General features: G+C 56.3%; 7 protein-coding genes across 7 annotated transcripts; 3 read left to right on the top strand and 4 right to left on the bottom strand.

The window, feature by feature from the left end:
- Positions 1 to 1,377: 1,377 nt before the first annotated feature.
- Positions 1,378 to 2,402, top strand: BO95DRAFT_420640 (uncharacterized protein; the record flags this gene model as incomplete). The annotated part of the gene is made up of 3 exons (XM_025584537.1): positions 1,378 to 1,494; positions 1,556 to 1,999; positions 2,042 to 2,402. Exons 2-3 carry the CDS (start codon positions 1,596 to 1,598, stop codon positions 2,400 to 2,402), a joined length of 765 nt encoding a protein of 254 aa, XP_025438944.1. The 5' UTR covers positions 1,378 to 1,494; positions 1,556 to 1,595.
- Positions 2,403 to 3,242: 840 nt separating this feature from the next.
- On the bottom strand, positions 3,243 to 5,316 carry BO95DRAFT_445979 (uncharacterized protein). The gene is made up of 6 exons (XM_025587267.1): positions 4,831 to 5,316; positions 4,719 to 4,755; positions 4,547 to 4,614; positions 4,105 to 4,481; positions 3,923 to 3,996; positions 3,243 to 3,854 (listed from the first exon to the last, which is right to left on the bottom strand). Exons 1-6 carry the CDS (start codon positions 4,954 to 4,956, stop codon positions 3,424 to 3,426), a joined length of 1,113 nt encoding a protein of 370 aa, XP_025438943.1. The 5' UTR covers positions 4,957 to 5,316; the 3' UTR covers positions 3,243 to 3,423.
- A 52-nt stretch (positions 5,317 to 5,368) lies between these two features.
- On the bottom strand, positions 5,369 to 7,353 carry BO95DRAFT_475860 (glycoside hydrolase family 15 protein). Its single transcript, XM_025589890.1, has 3 exons — positions 7,093 to 7,353; positions 6,190 to 7,036; positions 5,369 to 6,131 (listed from the first exon to the last, which is right to left on the bottom strand). The coding sequence occupies exons 1-3, from the start codon at positions 7,313 to 7,315 to the stop codon at positions 5,654 to 5,656; spliced, it is 1,548 nt and encodes a 515-aa protein (XP_025438942.1). The 5' UTR covers positions 7,316 to 7,353; the 3' UTR covers positions 5,369 to 5,653.
- A 297-nt stretch (positions 7,354 to 7,650) lies between these two features.
- Positions 7,651 to 10,014, bottom strand: BO95DRAFT_445976 (sugar porter family MFS transporter). Its single transcript, XM_025587266.1, has 5 exons — positions 9,188 to 10,014; positions 8,652 to 9,124; positions 8,237 to 8,582; positions 8,098 to 8,174; positions 7,651 to 8,045 (listed from the first exon to the last, which is right to left on the bottom strand). The coding sequence occupies exons 1-5, from the start codon at positions 9,720 to 9,722 to the stop codon at positions 7,794 to 7,796; spliced, it is 1,683 nt and encodes a 560-aa protein (XP_025438941.1). The 5' UTR covers positions 9,723 to 10,014; the 3' UTR covers positions 7,651 to 7,793.
- A 1,374-nt stretch (positions 10,015 to 11,388) lies between these two features.
- BO95DRAFT_235407 (V-type ATPase assembly factor PKR1) lies at positions 11,389 to 12,272 on the top strand. Its single transcript, XM_025581307.1, has one exon. It carries the CDS (start codon positions 11,612 to 11,614, stop codon positions 12,149 to 12,151), a length of 540 nt encoding a protein of 179 aa, XP_025438940.1. The 5' UTR covers positions 11,389 to 11,611; the 3' UTR covers positions 12,152 to 12,272.
- Positions 12,273 to 13,050: 778 nt separating this feature from the next.
- Positions 13,051 to 16,290, top strand: BO95DRAFT_517133 (anaphase promoting complex subunit 2). The gene is made up of 2 exons (XM_025591878.1): positions 13,051 to 13,757; positions 13,832 to 16,290. Exons 1-2 carry the CDS (start codon positions 13,179 to 13,181, stop codon positions 16,169 to 16,171), a joined length of 2,919 nt encoding a protein of 972 aa, XP_025438939.1. The 5' UTR covers positions 13,051 to 13,178; the 3' UTR covers positions 16,172 to 16,290.
- On the bottom strand, positions 16,277 to 18,431 carry BO95DRAFT_445973 (TauD/TfdA family dioxygenase). Its single transcript, XM_025587265.1, has 5 exons — positions 18,080 to 18,431; positions 17,677 to 18,023; positions 17,341 to 17,606; positions 16,921 to 17,205; positions 16,277 to 16,810 (listed from the first exon to the last, which is right to left on the bottom strand). The coding sequence occupies exons 2-5, from the start codon at positions 17,950 to 17,952 to the stop codon at positions 16,447 to 16,449; spliced, it is 1,191 nt and encodes a 396-aa protein (XP_025438938.1). The 5' UTR covers positions 17,953 to 18,023; positions 18,080 to 18,431; the 3' UTR covers positions 16,277 to 16,446.
- Between the last annotated feature and the right edge of the window lie 482 nt (positions 18,432 to 18,913).

Below are 18,913 nucleotides of genomic sequence, written 5' to 3'. Positions count from 1 at the left end.
TATCGGTTCCGAGCTGTTCGGAAATTCGAAATCCATCTAATCTCCAAAGCCACTGGACAGCTGCCTCGATACTCTAGTTTTCCTTTCGGTCTGTTTTCTCCACCGCTATCTATCCAACTAGGCGCCAGGATTGAGCGCTCAGGCTGAGCCAAAACCAATAAAACTTCGACGAGCCTATCCGCCACCATAACGAGCTCCCCTCGCCATCTTCGTCTAAGCGCCTGTTATTGCCTGCCTGGCAATCATTCCAAAATTCCCTATACGACCAGTCCTATCAGTGAATCCGGCGCTAATCCCTTTTTTTTTTTTTTTGTTCCCATTTGTGCGGACGCCACGCGTGGGACGCCAACCCCACTCAGGGGAGGGACTGAGGAGCGCCAGCCGCCAAGCACAGGTTAGTGTCAATAGCCGGCATGTGGCCATGTGCCAGATGGGCTGTCTGTCAGCCACTTTGGATTAATTTGATCCAGTGACAATCGATTGTTCAGGATTAACGAAGGCATGACGCAGTCGCTGGCTGATTAGCTAGCTAGTTTACCTAACTTAGTACTAGCCAACTGATTTTTTTGGTGTCTCGACCAAACAAACATGGTCCAAGCCTTGCTGCACCTCCCGGCTTTCCATCCCCGGGGGGCACAGCACTGGATATTCTAGCCAGGCTATCTATAATTAACCCAAACCTAGTGATGTATTTGATGTGGTAATTATGTAACACCAGTGGGTGTTACTCAAGTAAATTAGATCTATCGGAAAAATGCAAGAGGAAAAAAGCTTGGGTGACTAAACCCGGTCGGGAAGAGGCGATGATTGTCTACTAGGTACTATATGTACGGTGATGCAGATGCAGGTTCAAAACTGGCTGGTCGGTCGTTGATCTTCCCCGATCTGGTTTTTGGTTCGGAGTTCAAACAGAGCCGCCCGTTTTGTCGCCTCGTTCGGAGGGAGGAAGGGCAATTTAAGCATGGTCACAGTGGGGGGGAAATGGGAATTAAGGGAGGGAGGGACGGGTATAGGTGGGGGTTTTAGTTCTACTATGTACATGTAGTATGTACTGTAGTATGTACTGTAGTATGTACTGTAGTATGTACTGTAGTATGTACTGTAGTATGTACTGTACTTCTGTGCGCGGGTAAGAGCCCCAGCTATCAGCCAGCTATCAGCCAGCTATCATGGATGCATTGTTGCACAGTACTGTAGATCTGTTTGTACATAGTACTGTACAATGTACAACGCAGTGAGTAGCAAATGGAGGATGGGTCTGTTGTGATACGGATAGTTTATGCGAGTGAAGCTAAGCTGCACAGCTGGGCTGTAGTCATCGGCGGGAGCTCCAAAGGGTTTTACAGTTCTCCTTCGCTCCTCCTTCCCCGGAGGTTCCCCAAACTTGTCAACTATCCCCATTCCCATCCCCATCCCCATCCCCCAGTCTCTGCATTCGTTCCAGCGGCTGTTCTTCATGTAGCTGTCGCTGGCGGACTGGAGATGCTCCAGTATGTATGCATAACTCGCCGGCTCGCAAGTTTGCGCTCAGCTCACACCCTGCTCGCTCGTCCAGTCTACTTGTTCGAATCCAGTACCGCCCCGCCGCCCGACTGATGATGGCCGCCCAAGTCCGGCGGCAGCTTACGACAACTGCACCCCCATCACCATACAAGCGTACAGCAGCAGCACACGATGAAACCCTTTTCCAGTTCACCCGCGGCCGATTCCTTACCGACGAAGCTAATGAACTGGCCAAGAGACACATCCGTTTCAACGTGGATGAACTCGCCCGCTTAGCCGTCCAGGCCGCAGAGGCTGCAAGTAAGGGGCCGCGGCCGTATATCGCCATTGAAAGACTGGCCGACGGGATGCACAGCAAGGCTATACGCTTCACCATGGACAATGGGTTCCAAGCTGTGGGCAAAGTTCCGACTCCGAATGCTGGGCTTCCGCGCTTAACCACTGCCTCGGAAGTCGCGACTATGGACTTCATAGGCCATACCCTCCCTTCTTTGTCGTGGAAGTTCACGAAAGTTGGTAACATCGGATAGATGCGCAGCGTCCTCGGTACGCCAGTTCCCAAAGTTCTCTCGTGGTATTCTTCGGCCGACAATCCGGTGGCGGCGGAGTACATCCTCATGGAGAATGCACGCGGCGTGCCACTGAGTAGCCTGTGGGACAAACTGGGTGTGCGGGTTAAGTTCAAGGTGCTTGAGAAAGTCGCCGCCTACCAGCAGCGCTGGTCCCAGGTTCGCTTTACGCAGTATGGGAGTCTATACTACCGAGGGGACCTCGACCGGTCAAGTTCCAGTCCCGGCCTCCAGTACACGGACAAAGATGGGAATTATGCTGTTGATGAGAGGTTCGCTGTGGGGCCTTCGGTGAGTCGGCAAAATGTCGATGACGGCAGGGCAGACTGATGACTTTGTGCGGGCGCATGCGCGCAATGCGAAAGAAGAGCGGGAGCTCGCTCGCGCTTGGCCGTTCGATATACCCGGATCGCGGTGCGATTATTCTGGGGCTTGAACGCACCAGAACCTTGGGAGTATCTCCATTATGCTATACAGGTGATACTCAGCTTCTCAGGTGGTCGCAGCCCTCGTCTGCGGGGGAGCAATACCCTAGGTTCGAAAGCAGGTCCGCGGCCGTAGAACAGGTCCACAAGCTGATAGAACGGGTATTGCTAATGGCGTTCATATAACATAACCCCCAAGTCCCAAGTGTCAGCAATGTAGCTTCAACTCAACCCGGAGAGACAGACTTTGGGGGACCGATATCGTCTGGCTGGATGGGGTGGATGCTCGGGCAGTAATTCCGGGGAGGGTAGATCGATCTTCCGATTCGTGCAGCTGCTTTCGTGGAGAGGGTTTCGTCTCAGCTTGTGCGACTGAAATCAGGATCGATGGTGTGCGCAGGGCTCAGGAGGCTCTTTTACACGTGGGTGTTTGAGTAGCATGCTCGTCATTGAGATTCTTGCGTCGAAGGGATTCTGCTCATCACAGAAAGATAAAGCTATTTAAGTCGTGGAGTTTGTTAGTGGAAGTATATCTAAAAAGGGATCATAGTGAATGACTCGCTTAGCTAGTACTACTCAGCTACTGCTCACACAAGCCATCTACGCTGACAAGATGTATTGATGGAGACTACAATGCTGTACACACAGACTCCGTAAGGAAGTCGGATGCAATGACCGGATGTATAAACAGTATAGAGCTTTGAGTACATTAGACATAACCTTGTCAACCACCATCTCATCCAAACTCCTTCGATCTCCTACAAAACGTCCGATGACAACTGAACTGAACTCTCAGCATGGTATCTAAATCTATATACACTTGTAAGAATTCTAAATCCAAGGTATCCCCACGCCACATCCTCCAGACAAATATACAGTAAATTACTGCACAGTCCAGGCGTCCTTCACGCTTCACTCCTCAAAACTCACCACCTTCCCCATCCCTTGTGTCCGTGTCCCTTCTCCCCCCGATCCGCCAAGTACTCCCCAGAATCAGAAACAACATCCACAGTCCTCACCACCGAAACCCCCTGCTCCAATTCCCGCTCCAATTCCCGCTCCCGCTCCCGCTCCCCGGAACCCACAACCTCAACACTAGCCGAATAACTCCCACCCCCGACACGGAACCCATCGAAGAACACCGGGGTCTCAATCACCGGCCGCGTCAGATGGATGCTCACCGTACTCTTCGGGCCGTGTTGCGCCGCTGCCCCCTGCCCCCCGGCCCCCGCATTGACGAGAGACAGACACCGCGAACACGCCCGGCTGAAGAGCGGGTAGAGCGGGGGCATGCAGGCGCAGAGGATGGAGGCGCTGGCCTCGGCGCTGGCGAGGAGGGCGGTGGTGCGGGATTTGTCTGGTGGTTGTTGAGCTGGTTAGACCAAGGCAGGGCAGGGCAGGGCAGGGCAGGGTAATGCAACGCACGCGATAAATCCCCCCGGCCTCGCGTCAAGATCTCAATCACCGTGATCAGCTGGACGATGCTGATTACGACCACCCTACCTCCGAAATTCTCAGTATCAGCACTTCCCGAAGGTAGGTAACCGAGTCCACCCTCCCCCAAGAACGCAAACGCAAGGGAAAGGGAAAGGAGAACGGAAGCATACACCAATCCCAACCCGAACAACAGGAACAACCCCGCCTTCACCCTTCGCCGCAGCGTCAGCTTCGGGATCACGACCAGCGGGATGGCCAGCACGACCACGTGCGTCGCGATCTGGATGGCGCCGTTGCTCAGCCACACCGCTTTTTTCGGCAGGCATCGAGGCTGAGGGGTGGTGCCCGACCAGAAGTCGCGCACGGGCAGGCAGAAGAGGATTGCGCTGAGGACCATCCATGTTCCGGCTACGCACATGAGGCCGGCGAGGCTGTAGCTTGCGAGGAGGACGCGGCGGAGTCGGAAGAGCCGGGTGTACAGGGCCAGGGCGGAGAGTTTGCTGGCGAGGAGGGTGAGGTGGTAGAAGGGCAGGGAGAGGTATAGTGCCTTTTTGGTTTTTGTTAGTGATGAGGGACAAGGGTGATGGGGGGAGGGGATGCTGGGGGACGGACTTTGAGTTGGGTTTGAAGGGCGGAGGCAGGGACGGTTTCGCTGGGGTGGCCGAGGCCGTGTTGGATCTCTTGGGGGATATTAGCTTGGGGTTGGGGATGTTGATTGTGAGGTTGAGGTTCTTGGGTTGACGGTTGACGGTTGACGGTTGACAGGGGGAGGTGAGGGACTTGCCTACGACTCTGCAGGAGAAGAGGACGAGGTTGGCGGCCTGTAGTAGCAGTCAGTGATTGTTCCCCTGAAGGAAGTATACAGCACTTGAGCTTCATTCCATACTTATACTTACCAAAGCTACCACAATCAGCAGATCATCCCACCCCGCACTCCGCAGACGCTGCCGAGTCCACAAGCGCAGAACCACCGCGATGGTCGCTAGCCCGGTGAACGAGACTAGAAAGGCCAGCACTTGCATGGTGCATACTTGGTCAAGAGAGCGGAGTGTGTTGCGTGTCCGGCAGTCTGTCTCTATATCAATCGAACCCTCGTATCCTCGAATTTGATGTGATATGAAGCTGAAAGAGTCTAGACCACAAAGTCAGACCGAGTAGACCCGAGCCCTCCCCGACGCCATCGTCAACGGTTCACAACGGTTCGATCGATATTCATACTTTGGGTCGGGGATGCGGGAGCATCTCTGCGTTCCATGGGTTGACCACAGCTCGCATCCCGCACTCCAATGAGATGCTACACAAGTGCAATGTGAACGGTTGTCAGATGCAAGCTAGACTCATTCGAGCAATCTGCCAGAAAAATGGAAAAAGTCATGATTTCATAAGACACTCCAGGCTGCCCCCCCCCCCCCCCCCCCCCCCCGGTGCATGTTTCCGGAAGGGTGGCGAAGACAATGCCATAGAACTGTACGGTACGTTGTTCAACCAACCCTTGACATTTATGCTATGCAGAGATTGTCAGCCATGACCTTGGTTGTGTGTGGTTGTTTTTCGGGCGGATAGGCTCGGAGAAGACCGATGCCCCGGGAACATTCGGCCGAATACATACTACGATCTGGCTGGCATAAGTCCTACTCGTGTATTTCAATCAGGTACACATATCACGGCTGCTCACGCTCCCGCAAGCAATTCAATTTCCGCGTGGTGAGGCCAGACCAATCACTTCAGCTCGTCGTGCACCTGCACCCGCCATGACCCCACGGCCGGCGTAGCATACTGGCCCCGGACGCTCGTCGCGCTACACGTCGCCGGGGCCGGCTCTGCCGCGGACGCGCCCCACGACGGAGGCACGGCACCGCTGCGTCTCGCCGTCGCCGTCAGGAACGCGGCAAACGACCACGTCAGATCGACCGCCGAGACCGGCTGCCCCGTGGTGCGGTCGAACTGCTCCGCCAACCCGCCATCCGCCGGGGTATACTGCTGGACCACCGCGACAAAGCCGTCTGCATACCGCCTCACGGCATCGCAGATGGCCGCGTATTCATCCGAGGCGCGTGGGTAGGACCCCGGGACTATGTCGCGGATGAGATCCGCGAAGAAAGGCGCAGACACTGCCGTCACCTCGATGACGCCTTGTCGGTCCCACTGGTACAAGGCATCGTACAGTTGCTCGGCCGCGGCAAGGGTCGTGAGGTACCTAGTTCCTCATTAATGATAAGACGGGGAAAGACTCAGCACGACACACACACACACACCATGGATGGCCCCCCTGATAGATATCCTCAGCGTAGCGCCCCACTGCCGCCGCCGTGCCAGCGCCACGGCCCTGGTTCACCTTGTAAAGCGACCGGAACGAGTCCACCACATGCTTATGATTCGACAGCGCGCGGGCGGAGCACGGCTGGAAGGTACCGCCGCCACTTTCAGCACCACATGAAGCCTCCGGATCGAAGGTGTGGACGGCAGCAAGGATCGAATTCGCATCGAGCCCCGAGCGCCCGCTCGTGGGGATATTGGAAATGACCGCCGCCGCCGCGGCGCCGTCCCAATACTGCTGGAGATGGCACAGGATCTGCGGCGCGACCGCGGCGCAGCCGGCGCACGGCTCGCCCACCGCCTCGGCGAACGCCTGGCCCTCGACGAGCGCCTTGTGCTGGACGGCGGTGGTGAAGAACGAGGACCCCCGGACCTCCTCCCAGAGGTCGAAGGTGGTCTCGTTCCAGTACTGGGCCACGTAGGCCAGGTCGTTGCGGACGATGGGCCAGACGTTGGCTCGCGCGAGGGCGGTCTGGCCGTGGGCGACGAGGTGGTTCCCGTAGGCGATGAGGGCGGAGGCGCGCAGCGGGGGCCCGTCGCGCTGCGGCCGCCCCCACGCTTCCGTGAACTCGGTGATGTTCACGTGGAATTTGGGCTCGCCCAGGCCGGCGCCGTCGGCCAGGGAGCCGGACGGGTTGGAGATGGTTTGCTGGGTGGCTTGCGAGGTGACGAATTGTTGGAGGATGCGCTCGATGGAGGTCTTGTCTTCGTCGTCGGTCAGGTCGGTCAGACGGCCGGTGATGGCGGGGATGGTCAGCCCCGCATCTCGGGTCCAGGTGTAGAAATCTGCCACGATTCGTTACGTTAGTTAGCTTGTTCGTAGGAACTAGGATGAGGCTTACAGTCGGGGTCTGATTTGGAGGGCGAGGCGACCACAATGCCCGGATAGGCGCCCTGGGCCAGTGCTCCATCCGCTCCGATGTTATTGAGGATTCCCTGCCAGGCGATTGGGGTTTCTTGTTCGATGAATTCAGCGAGGGAAATCGCATCGAACGTTTCGGTATTTGAAGTCGCAAGGGCTGTGTCGAGGATGGCTTTCAGTAGAAGTAAATGCTTGGACCACATGTTGGATGATAATGCTCTCCTTGAACTGGGTGTGAGCGAAGTTGGAAAGTTGCGGGGAGTGGACGGGGACAAGGCGACTTTTTGTGGTTGTCTCTCCCTCTTCGCCCCCCCCCCCCGCATAATGCAGGGCTGATCGGCGGTTACACTGCATGCAGCGCATTATGGTCTTTGTCCTACCCACGAAGCAGCAAGCATAATTCAGATCCAGGATATTTGGTTATACTCATGTGGTATCATTTCGGGCGCAGGGGACACTCGACAAGATAACCAGTCTACAGTCTACATTATAAGCACACATGACACAATCGTGAAAATTGGAAATCGTGATTCATAACCCTGGTACTACCTAATCAATGCTATGTATGAAGAATTGAAGCTGCAGCGCATCAATCCACCAGTGGACGTGACACCGCAGGTAATTTGCACCCTACCACATCCCTGATGAGACGAGAACAGAGGGCTAGACTGCCAGATCTGCTCAAACAGAAGCGCCTTGGGTCTCCTCCGCCTCCTGCTCCTCCTGCAGTATCCGAGCCTCGACCGCCCGTCGAAGGTCCCGATCGGCCTCGCTGGAATTGTCCTTGAAGATGTGGTCCATCTGCTCGAGGGTGCGTCCTTTCGTCTCGGGCACGAAGAAAAAGGTCCACAGGAAGGTGAGGACACAGAAGACGGCGAAGAAGACGTAGGCACCGTAGCCGGTGTCTTGGATCAGGGGTGGAGTGATCAGGCCCTGTCGGGATACGTTAGTGGAAGTACAGCACGAATCGGGCTGCTTCACTTACGATAATGAAGTTATTGAGCCAGTTGGAGCAGGTGGAGAGGGCCACTCCCTTGGCGCGGAGCGAAGAGGGGAAGATTTCTGTGGGTTGTTGTTAGTATCCTTGTTCTTGTGCGTGTCAAGTCATGGGGGTTTCTGCTTACCGGACGGCATAGCCCAGCCAACAGGACCAATTGATCCCCCAAAGGCAATCATGTACACGAAAAGAAGAGCTACACTGGCCCAGCCGGGGCCCCGGTGAGCAGGCCAGTTGTCCGAGTAAAGGCCGACCAGAACGGAGATGATGATGTGGCAGAGAGCCATGATGGCGGCGCCCCAGAGAAGCAACGGGCGACGGCCGATGCTGTCCATCGTCCAGATTGTCGTGGCCACACCGACCAACTGCAGGACGTTGAGGATTCCGGACATGAGAAGTTGCATGTCGTAGTCGAGACCCATGGTTTCGAACAGGGTCGGAGAGTAGTAGATGAGGGCATTGATTCCAACGAACTATCATCATGTTAGCCCTGGAAATTGAAATAGTAGGCATAGGGATGGATACAGGAGATCGAAGCATACCTGCTGGAAGAACATGAGCATGACACCCACATGGGTTCGCCGCCAACACCCGCTCTTGAAACAGTCGGCCCAGCCGGCCATCTCCAACAGCAGCGAGCTTTTGAGTCCGCCACCCTGGAGATTGGGATGCTTCTGCGCGTTGATCTCCTGGTGAAAGCGTACTTCGGCCTTGATATCCATAAACTCCTGGCGCACACGCTTGTCCGTCGCAGGCAGTTGCCGCAGTCGCGACAGACTCTGTAGGGCTTCCTCCTCTCTTCCCTTGGAGGCCAGCCACCGCGGCGAGAAAGGCAAAACAATCACACCAGCCACCAAGATAATAGCAGGGGCCATCTGAAGCAGGAACGGCAGGCGCCAGGCCCATTCGCCGGCCATGTATCGCGTGCCATACGTGATCCAGTACGCGATGACAATCCCCAGCACAATGAAGAACTCCTCCAGCACTAAGAGGGTACCGCGACACTCGGGAGGGCCTATGCGTAGCAACAAACATTAGCATCGAGAAGGCCAGTCCTCCTCCAATAACGGATACATACTAATCTCCGAGATGTACAATGGGGCCACCATGGACAACATGCCGATCCCCAGACCACCAATGAACCGGGCAACTGTTAGCATGGCATAGTCCATCGCCGCCGTCTGCAGGATAGAGCCGATCAAGAAGATGATCACTGCCACAATGATGGAGTAGCGTCGCGAAATCTTATCCGCAATCCAACCCTGGTTCAATGCGCCAATGAGGGCTCCCAACTCAATCATTGCGGTCATGAGCCCTTTCCAGAACCCGGAGCCGGAGTGTCCCTCGGCTACTTCGGGGAAGCGCTTCAGGAATTGCTCCATGACTAGGATCACAGAAACCACACCCTGGTCATACCCGAAGAGCAGACCTCCCAGGGTTGAGCATCCGGCACACAGGAGCACAAAGGGATTGGCGATGAGACCCCGGATCCCGGGGGGGCCGTAGGGCTCCCGGCCGTCGACGATATCTTCGGCATGGTGGGTGACCCCTTGGATGGAGGACCGACCATCTGCAATGAGGTCTTTTGTGGGCGTATCGGATTTGGTAGCCATTGCCACAGATGTGAAGGATAAACAAAGGGGAAAGAAGGAGCAGAGAAGTGCTTGGGGAGTGATCCCGAGTGGGACGGAGAGAGGAAAAGCAAGGAGATCTGATGCAGATGATCGATGTTACGAGAGAGGTCTACAGTCTACATGTCTGCAGAGAGAGGTTACAGTGTTACTTATAGTCATACAGAATCCGGGGGCAGTGAATCTCGTTGAAGCTTGGAACCAGTCGGAGGCAGCCAAAAGCCTTGGGTAACGGCGGGCGGACCGGTACGACCTGATTCGCCCAGGCCCAGATTGTTGGCCCCGGATGGTTCCAGCGCCATGAGGCAGAAGAGAGGAGAAGAAAATAACCCTAAATGCGGTGATCTGCAAGGTGGATTGTCGAATAGAAGAGGGGGGGGATGCAGGTGGGCCGGGGATAGAGCATCTCTCCCTTCGAAGCCAAGCGGCCAAGCGGCGAATCCCATCGAAGAGAGCGGACTGGGAATGGAACAAGATCGAATTGCCAGGTTGGTGTCTTATCAGATATCAGACTCTTTGTCTCAACAACAGAACAGAAAAGAATCTGAGAATTGAATCAGACCACCCGCTAGCACCTGTAGTCAAGATTGTGCGATCTTCCTTGATTGTGTGTGCTTGTCATCGCAATGCAGCACGTGCCGTCGTCATTGTAACAGCCGAATCCGGACATGCAAACGGAATCAGACTTGGCTTCAGTCCAGGTCGGGGAAGTTCCGTGGGGGTTGTACGAGCAAACAGAGTTGGTGTTTAGACCCCCCTTCCCTTCTCAGACTGCAGGCTGATCAGTCTGATTCCCCCGACCTGGTCGGTATCTATGGGTCACGGGTAGGGAGGGTGACCGTGTCATCACTTCTTCAGCCGTGGAGATGACAGGTGCATCTTTCAACGCACGAGAAAGAAAGTAAAAATGATGACTGCATCTTCCAATCACGCGCTGGCTAGAGTTGCCCCAATCGGGGGGGTTGCGAATGACCGGGGATATTGGGGGGGATGAGATAGTCGGCAACGGAAATGGGTAGAGACGGAGAGCTGACGATAGCCGGAGGGGGTTGAGGGAGAGAGACATTTTGGGATATGCTGTGCTGTAAGTGCCTGCCTGCCTGCCTGCCTGCCTGACAAACCATTCGATCCCGTGATGATGAGGGTGACTTTGAGCGGTCATGGTGTTGTTGGTGTTTTGGTGCGGTCGTTGGGCTGCTGCTGCTGCTGCTGCTTCCTCATCTCTGCTGCCCACCGCCAGAGCGGGCAGCTGCTCTCTCTCTCTCTCTCTCTCTCTCTCTCCCCCTCTTTTCCTTACCTTTCCTCTTTCTCCATCATCTCTTCATGAAAGTATTCTTTACTTCCCAAGCTCCCTCTATCCACCTTCGTCTACTATTTCCACTTTTACCCATCGATCCCCCACGGGGTAAACTGTGGCTAACTCAGTTCCTGGCCTACCAAAGTCACCAGCAGTGAGATTCCCCACCATCGGCTCAAGTCAAACGCCGACCGGCCAAACCTGATCGGTCGATCCTCCCCCGCAACCCAAACATTCCGCGACTCTCCCCTGCGCCGACTTTCCCTCCATCTTCCTCAACCCTCCTCCAACTCGGTATCTTGCACAGAAGACTGGGCCTTTGTACTCGCCTGATCTCTGGCTAGCTGCAGAGCCATCTTGTCTCTCAACGCATTTCAGCGGCCTCATACCGACTATCAACCGGCTTGAAAGACACGGGGGAAAATAAGCACAGAAAAAGAAATCCACCACCGCTACAACGGATTCCACTTTCCGGCTGCGACGTCATTCCTCTTTCTCCCCCCAGCTTCACCCAACCTACCTTGCAATCTCCCCCGCATTCAGCCGGCCAATCGAGCTGAAGCAGATTGCCATTATGGCTTCGTTCATGGAGGACCTCTGGTCCAGCATTTTCACTCCGGGACCCACCCCCACGCTCCTTGTTGCAACCAACGTCACCTTTGCAGCTCTGCAGGCTTTGCTCCTGTCTCTCCTCCTGGCTACCTACAGCATCCACTTTCTGGTTCTATCCTTTCTGTCCGGCGCTCTCTGGTGGTCCATCAACTGGTTTGCGCGGGAAGTAAGGCAGTTCCAAGCAGAGCAGGCCGAGAAACAGAAGCAAGCGGATGAGGAACAGGACGAGAGCTCCGAGGACAAGCCCGACAGCAGCATCCACAAGTCTCCTGGCGCTGTTGACGCCACCGATAGTGATACAGAGACTGAACAAATCGCAGGGCGCAAGGAAACGGCACCAGCGCCCACTTCCGCTCCGCGTTCCACCACTGCCTCGGCCACCCTCCAGCTCCCCGAGGCGCAAGGCGAAATTCGGAAGCGTCTCAGCGTCAGCGGCGAGAGCTCGGGCTACCAGAGTACCGATAGCGAATGGGAGAAGGTGGACGACAACCAGGCGGCCTAGATCCGCAACAGGCTTGCGATCTCGCAGGTGCAGCTACATTTTGGGGCCCAGATCCGGCTCGAATTGCTTTTTGGTTACACCTCCCTACACAATGCCTCGGAACAGACTCCAATACATCTGTTGCGTGGGCGGGTCAGATACATATGTTCAATATTTGAGTGGCCTTGTCTTTTTCTCGCACCGACGAGATACCCGTTAGAGAACATGCCTTGCCGGTGGACTGATGATTTGCCAATGTATCATCATGTTAGACTTATTCCGTGCATTAGAACAGCCCATGGACCATAGTAGTGGTCTCTCATCACACTAGCATTCAACACATTGGCGGGAGAGTGATAAGCCCCCAGTAGTACAAATATCGGAGAAGCTCTTAGCCAGAGTAAAGCGGCTGCAGGCCGTGTTTCCATACTGCACAGCAAATACGAGATCCCCGCTTGACGATATTCTAGGAGTACTATGGTCCGAGAGTAGGGATTAGCTAGAGGCATGATTATCTTGTGTGGCTCGATAGTGCTTTTCATCTGGCGATCTGACACGGCGACTGCGCTCGATACCTCGCAATCCGGGTTCTATATTTTTCTTCCAAGTTCAAGTAACATGAAAGCAAAAGCCCCCATTGATACCTTTGCAACACAATATAGGCTCAAGCTGTAATGCCGTAGAGTTCCGTACGCGGTGGCAACTAACGTTGGCATTTCTTTTGCTGAATCATGCACTTCTAATGAACTTAGTTCTGTGCTCTGGCTGTGCCTCAGCTAGCAGCTATAATTTATTCTGTCTTGCTTGGAGATTTCCTCATTGGGAAATTCCTTATCGATAAGCCAGCTGAGTCAGCCGACCATCAAACAATCAACACCGTCAATTCCAGCAATCTGCACTCCTTCGATCACTGCAACATCCACGACAACGGGTTCCCTATACTACAATGCCGCCTCAATGAAGGCGCGCAGCGACCACAACTCACATTCAGCTCTACTATGATCTCCCTTGACTGATCCCTCACCATCCGGGCTCGAGTCACACCACCATGCCACCAACAACAGCACCACCCACCACCAGTCGGCGCAAACGCGTCTTCTCCTCCGTCCTTCCCCCAGCCTCGCTCGACGACTTCCCTCTGGCCGCGAAGTGTCACACACTCGGACCGAACCCTCCTCTATTCTCTCGCTCCTCCCACCGCTCGCACCACCACCCCGAACCCGATTCCCAGCGCCCCGAGAACCCTACCTTCCGCACCTCCACCACCTCCCAGCAAACCGAGATCGCAACCTCCGACGATGACGACAACGACGAGCTTTGGCCCGAGCAGGCGACCTGGGACCTCGCCTGGCGCGTCGCGACGAAGTTCCTCGCGGTCCCCGACCAAGGCTTCGCGACACTCCTCCGATGCGAACAGATGGACCAGTCCCACTTCATGCGGCTGTGGAACCGCCACCGCACGGCGGACCAGGAGACCCTGGAAGCGTTCGCGTGCTTACTCGAGCCGTTTCTCGGGCACAGGAGGGTGCGACACAACAGGGACGCGCTGCAGAAGAGTATCCTGGATTGGTACGGGTTTGAGATCCGAAGGCACTTTTTAAGGAACGTGAGAAGTGGGTTGGTTGAGGTTAGTGTGTTGGGTCGGCGGGAACCAGGGTCAGGGTAGATGTGCGTTTTTTGCTGACTCTTTTACTGGTGCAGATGCTCAAAGGACCGGAGAAGGAGGGTCTCTTGCAGAGGATCGTGGTGTGTCTGCAAGTCATTCGGGGGATCTACTTCGAGCCGCTGGCGGAGATCCTGACCGCGCTGTATCGGGGTGAGCAGGAGGGTGTGTATGGGAAACTGTGTCGGTCGTTTCACATGATGGTGGCCTATGCACTGCCGTGGACGCAGGCGTCTGCGTTGCTGAGTCGCGAAGTCATGAAGGAGGCGCTGGTCATTCTGGGGATCGATGCCCTGCGGGAGAGGACTGCTGCGGACGGGCTTGACGATGTGGATGACATGGATATGGATCGGCAGTGCTCCGTGTCCTACCAGGACTGGCGCGATGAGCCCTCGCCCTCCGCCAGGATGCAGATGTTGACGGAACAAGACTCTCAGGTCGGGGCTGCGCGAGAGCGGCTGCTGCTGCTCTTCAATGGGCTGCAGCTCGTGGGAATGGGTGGCGACAAGGCACAGAAGGTTTTCGCGAGCGTCATGGATGCTTTGATGACTGAGTTTGTTCGAACAGCGTATACGGGCCAGTGGGAGGGCCCGTCGTTGGCTTCGCAGCACCTGCGACAGTGGATTGAGAACGTCTTTGCGCAGCTCGTTGTCCAGGTCCTGTCAATCATCAATGTGCCTGAATCTGGCGAAAAGGAGGTCGACAGTCTTGACGTGACGCTGGGTGATGTGGAGAAGTGGCAAGAGATTGGCATTGCCCGTCTAGGAGCGTTACGGACGAGCGAGCTCTTTGATGTGATCGTGGAGTGGCCTGCAAGCAGCGGTGCGATCGAGGATCTCCGGCACTTTACAACCTATCCAGCCGCGCGATATCATCTGACACAGTCCTTCATTGCAGCCTTGAATCTCAGACTGCTGCATCCGGGAGCATCCACTATCGAGATTCTCCAGGTCTACATTTCTATCATCCGCGCCTTTAATCTACTTGACCCCAAGGGCGTTCTTCTCGATCGGATTGCCCGCCCCATCCGTCGATACCTCCGTGACCGAGACGATACCATCAAAGTTATTGTTGGCGGGTTACTGGCCGATCCTGCCGATGCGGACGGCCAGACGGCATCCCTCCACCACCCTGACACGCTGGTTGAACTATCCGCCGAGCTCACCAAGGCGCACCAGAACTCCCTCCGAGCCGACAGCGGCGAACTCGACTGGGATGACATGAACTGGATGCCGGACCCGGTGGACGCCGCGCCGGACTACCGGAAATCCAAGACGTCCGACGTGATCGGCAGTCTGATCAGCCTCTTCGACTCGAAGGAGATGTTCGTCAAAGAGATGCAGAACATGCTCGGCGAGCGCCTCCTCCAGAAGCGTGCCGACTTCGATCAGGAGATGTCTGTGCTGGAACTACTCAAGGTCCGCTTTGGTGACAACGCGCTGCAGGCGTGCGAGGTCATGCTCCGCGATATCTTCGACTCGCGCCGCGTGGACGGCGTCATTCGCAATGACCAGGGCTTAGCGAAGAGCCCGCAGCAACCCGAGAACCCCGACCTCCACGCCAAGATCCTGTCGCATTTCTTCTGGCCCGACCTCCCCGGGCCGGAGTTCCGCGTTCCAGAGCCCATCGCCTCCCTCCAGCAGCGCTACGCGCAGGGCTTCGGCTCCCTCAAACAATCCCGCAAGCTCACCTGGCTCAACGGCCTCGGCCAAGTCACCGTGGAACTCGACCTGGAGGACCGCGTCTTCGTCGACGACGTCACCACATGGCAAGCCACGGTCATCTATGCGTTCAACTCATCCTCCGCGGGAACCACGACCAAAACCATCACCGACCTCGCCCACCAACTCCAAATGCCCGCCACCCTCGTCCGCTCCGCCTGCCTCTTCTGGGTGAGCAAACGCATCCTCCACGAACACCCGCGCGACACCTTCCGCGTGCTGGAAGTCCTGCCCTCCTCCTCTGGTGAGCATGACGGCGGCCCACCAGCCGCTCAATCCACCGCGACCTCCCCCAAGACCAACACCGCTCCGACGACGCCGACCACGCACCACCCCCGCCGCCCATCCAACTTGAGCACATCCCCGGTCTTCGAGGACGCGGCCGAGGCGGCAGCGGCAGCGGCAGCGGCCGCCGCCAAGGAATCGGCCGAAGCAGCCGCGATGGAGAAGATGAACCTGTACTGGCAGTTCATCGTGGGGATGCTGACGAACCAGGGCGCCATGCCGCTGCAGCGGATCGTGATGATGCTGAAGATCGCGGTCCCCGGGGGGTTCCCGTTCAGCAACGAGGAGCTTCGGGAGTTTCTGGCGGGGATGGTAGCCAAGGGCAACTTGGAGATTGTGAGTGGGGGGAATTATAAGATCAAGGCGCAGTAGGTGGGCAAGCCATGGCTATGTTCTATCCGTTTGTCTGGAGAACTAGCAGTTTCCCTTTCCCGGCCAGCATCAGCATGAAGAGGAGGCGAGAGGAATGCACATGTACGAATTATGACTACAACCTAATACACACACACACACACACACACACACACACACAATGACCAAACCCCATATCCATATTACCTTAGACAAACAAAAACAAATGGTATTTCATTCCCAACAAACAGAGAAACCAGGGCTAAATCTTACAACCAAATCAACCACGAACGAATCTACTCCGCATCCAAAGGCGCCACGGGCGGCTGATCATCGACCTGAATGCCCCCGCGCTTCTTCTCATTACTATCCCAGAACGGCAGCCGCCACCCGCCCTCACTCTCCGGCGTCGCCAACCACAACCGCATCAGATGCCGCCGCGGCGTGGGCGGCGCGTGGTCCACGTACGCCGTGCGCGCATGCAGCACGTGCGAATTCGCCAGGAACTGGATGTCGCCCACCTCGAGGATCATGTGCAACGCCAGCCGGTTGCAGGTGGCCTCCAGCACCTCGAGGGCCTCGGTCTGGGCCGCGCTGAGCGGGGGGATCAGCCCCGTGGACGAGAAGCGCGTCAGCGAGCGGACGTAGTACGGGTCCCATCTTTTCTGGCTGTTAGCTTGGCCGTTGACTTAGAGGTTAAGGGGTTGGGGGATGAGGATGTGTTGGGGATAGGGTAGGGTAAAGGTAAGGTAGGGCAAGGTCAGACGAACTTGGTATACACCCTCGGCTCGGCAGCAGCAGCACCACCACCACCCCCCTCCCGCTCCAGATACACCACACTGGTGCGGATCCACTCCTCCTCGCCCTTGCTGGTCTCGCCCTTCCGGTCGAAGTACCAGATCGGCTCCGTCAGCGTCTTCAGCACGTCCGGCCGCTCCGTGGCCAGCGTGTTGTACACGTGGTGCGAGGAGACGAGGTCGGATTCGCCGCCCTCACGCGCGCGGTGGATGCACAGCAGCCCCACGATGTCCGAGTCGTCGGCGTGGAAGAATTGTCTGTACCGTTTTGGGTTCGCACGGGTTAGTCTTTTTCTTTTTCTTTTTTTTTTTTTTTTTTGTCGTCGTAGGGCGGGCTGGGGTGGGGATTTCAGATGAAAGGGAAGGGAAAGGGAAAGGCAGGCAAGGGCTCACCGCGCATTCGTGCGATAGATCCGCACCGAGTCGATCTGCGTGGGATCCTCGCCGAGGTCCTTGACATGCCCCAGGACGTGGCCGCGGCTGTTCTGCGAGACAAAATACCCCAGGTACGTGCCTAGGCCCATGTACGCGACCGCCGATTTGTGGTTGCCCCAGGCGTGCACGGGGAGGCCTTTGAAGAGGATGAAGCCTTTGCCGTTGAGCAGGTCTTCGCGGAGGGTGTGTAGCCGGGTGCTGAGGGTGGGGAGGGGGAAGTTGGTCTTTTTTTCTACTGGATTAGTTTTTGTTCTTGAGAGGTGGTGGTGGTGGTGGTGGTGGTAGGCTGCGCACCTTGCTGATTCCCGTCAACGGGATCTTATTCGCCAGGAAGGCATCCGCCGCCGTCGAGAGCTCCTCGACCTCTTCCGCAGTAAATCGATGGGTCCATTTCTCCGGGTGCTCGCGGTAGTCCTCGGGCTTCCAGACGGTCGGGCCGGTGATTTCCTGGGGGAAGCGGTCGAAGGGGTGGATGTGTTCGTAGAGCGGGGGGTGTTGGCCGGTGGTTTTGAGGCCATCCGGGAAGATGTCGAGGGGGATCGTGGTCGGTGGCTGTTGGGTGAGAGCCATTGTGAGGGACTGCTAGTGGTCTTGTGTCCGTGGACAGTGAGTGACTATAGAGGTCTGGTGGGATTTTTATGCTGCAGTAGAGGATCAGAAACGCCGCTTGGATGAGCGAGGGGGCAGGGTTATATACTTGCCGTGCAACCCCGCTACCTACTCCCTCTACCCCTCGGCGCATCGGCGCATCGGTCCAGCCATGGTTCCAGAATTTCGTTCCTGCACGCGATGATCATTGACTCTTCCCCTGCACTTGCAAAGAGTGGAGAGGATGGCGTGCCTGGATGCACAATGCCCGGGTGAGCCAGTTATGCTGCTGTTGGCGGGCGATCACGAAAGCCGTGGTCCGATGGCGCAATCTCCCGTGCTGATGGGGGGTTGTTCCTTTGCGAGGGTCCAGCGTTTGAGACCATAGCATTATCGCGTCTCGGGCGAGAAATGCATCGGCCGGACTATCAGCAGGGGTGTATTTGCTGCAATGATGATTCTAGAAGTGTTGTTCGATGGAAGGGGGGATAGATTCAGGATTGCCTATTTAGGAAGGTCATAGTCGTTGTCCGGTGAGGGGTCACGTGCACTTCCACTACACTTCCAACCAACCCATCGAGATGAACTGTATGTAAAGAGCTGAATCGCATATTGATTTTGATGCGTTGTTATCACGTCTATCTAGCACCGGTGTTCCAATTCAGTCGTGTCTTGAATACGTGAAATCAATCATCCGCCCATAATTCGTGCCGCCAAAACACGACCTAACAGCCCTTGTTCAGGTACTAAGCACTCCGGGAAAGCCAGGCTTCTGTCTTCAACCTCTCTTGCCGAACCGTCTTTGTCAGCCTTTCGGGTCGGGGTGATTTCCTGCATCGCGGGTAAGAAGAGCAAAAGCAAATTAATATTTCGAAGCCAGGCCTTCAGGATGCGGCATCGCTTTATCCCACCCCATGATGTATTGAGTTCAGGCAGACAAAGG

This window comes from Aspergillus brunneoviolaceus (assembly GCF_003184695.1).
Source record: "Aspergillus brunneoviolaceus CBS 621.78 unplaced genomic scaffold BO95scaffold_65, whole genome shotgun sequence".
Classification (NCBI taxonomy): Eukaryota; Fungi; Ascomycota; class Eurotiomycetes; order Eurotiales; family Aspergillaceae; genus Aspergillus; species Aspergillus brunneoviolaceus.
The sequence above is the reverse complement of the archived record's forward strand: the minus strand, read 5'-3'. Positions and strand labels throughout refer to the sequence as shown.

Excerpts from the sequence above, each read along its gene's own strand:
- BO95DRAFT_445973 (XM_025587265.1), bottom strand. The coding sequence starts at position 17,952 with ATGGCTCTCACCCAACAGCCACCGACCACGATCCCCCTCGACATCTTC. Across the intron at positions 17,206-17,340 it reads ATCTATCGCACGAATGCGCG|ACAATTCTTCCACGCCGACG; the intron begins GTGAGCCCTTGC and ends AAAACGGTACAG. Across the intron at positions 16,811-16,920 it reads GAGCCGAGGGTGTATACCAA|ATGGGACCCGTACTACGTCC; the intron begins GTTCGTCTGACC and ends CAGCCAGAAAAG.
- BO95DRAFT_517133 (XM_025591878.1), top strand. The coding sequence starts at position 13,179 with ATGCCACCAACAACAGCACCACCCACCACCAGTCGGCGCAAACGCGTC. Across the intron at positions 13,758-13,831 it reads TGAGAAGTGGGTTGGTTGAG|ATGCTCAAAGGACCGGAGAA; the intron begins GTTAGTGTGTTG and ends TTACTGGTGCAG.
- BO95DRAFT_475860 (XM_025589890.1), bottom strand. The coding sequence starts at position 7,315 with ATGTGGTCCAAGCATTTACTTCTACTGAAAGCCATCCTCGACACAGCC. Across the intron at positions 7,037-7,092 it reads CTCCAAATCAGACCCCGACT|ATTTCTACACCTGGACCCGA; the intron begins GTAAGCCTCATC and ends GAATCGTGGCAG. Across the intron at positions 6,132-6,189 it reads TATCAGGGGGGCCATCCATG|GTACCTCACGACCCTTGCCG; the intron begins GTGTGTGTGTGT and ends ATGAGGAACTAG.
- BO95DRAFT_445976 (XM_025587266.1), bottom strand. The coding sequence starts at position 9,722 with ATGGCTACCAAATCCGATACGCCCACAAAAGACCTCATTGCAGATGGT. Across the intron at positions 8,175-8,236 it reads TGGCTGGGCTATGCCGTCCG|AAATCTTCCCCTCTTCGCTC; the intron begins GTAAGCAGAAAC and ends AACAACCCACAG. Across the intron at positions 8,046-8,097 it reads GGCTCAATAACTTCATTATC|GGCCTGATCACTCCACCCCT; the intron begins GTAAGTGAAGCA and ends GTATCCCGACAG.
- BO95DRAFT_445979 (XM_025587267.1), bottom strand. The coding sequence starts at position 4,956 with ATGCAAGTGCTGGCCTTTCTAGTCTCGTTCACCGGGCTAGCGACCATC. Across the intron at positions 4,615-4,718 it reads CTTCTCCTGCAGAGTCGTAG|AGATCCAACACGGCCTCGGC; the intron begins GCAAGTCCCTCA and ends ATATCCCCCAAG. Across the intron at positions 3,855-3,922 it reads AGGCCGGGGGGATTTATCGC|ACAAATCCCGCACCACCGCC; the intron begins GTGCGTTGCATT and ends AACAACCACCAG.
- BO95DRAFT_235407 (XM_025581307.1), top strand. The coding sequence starts at position 11,612 with ATGGCTTCGTTCATGGAGGACCTCTGGTCCAGCATTTTCACTCCGGGA.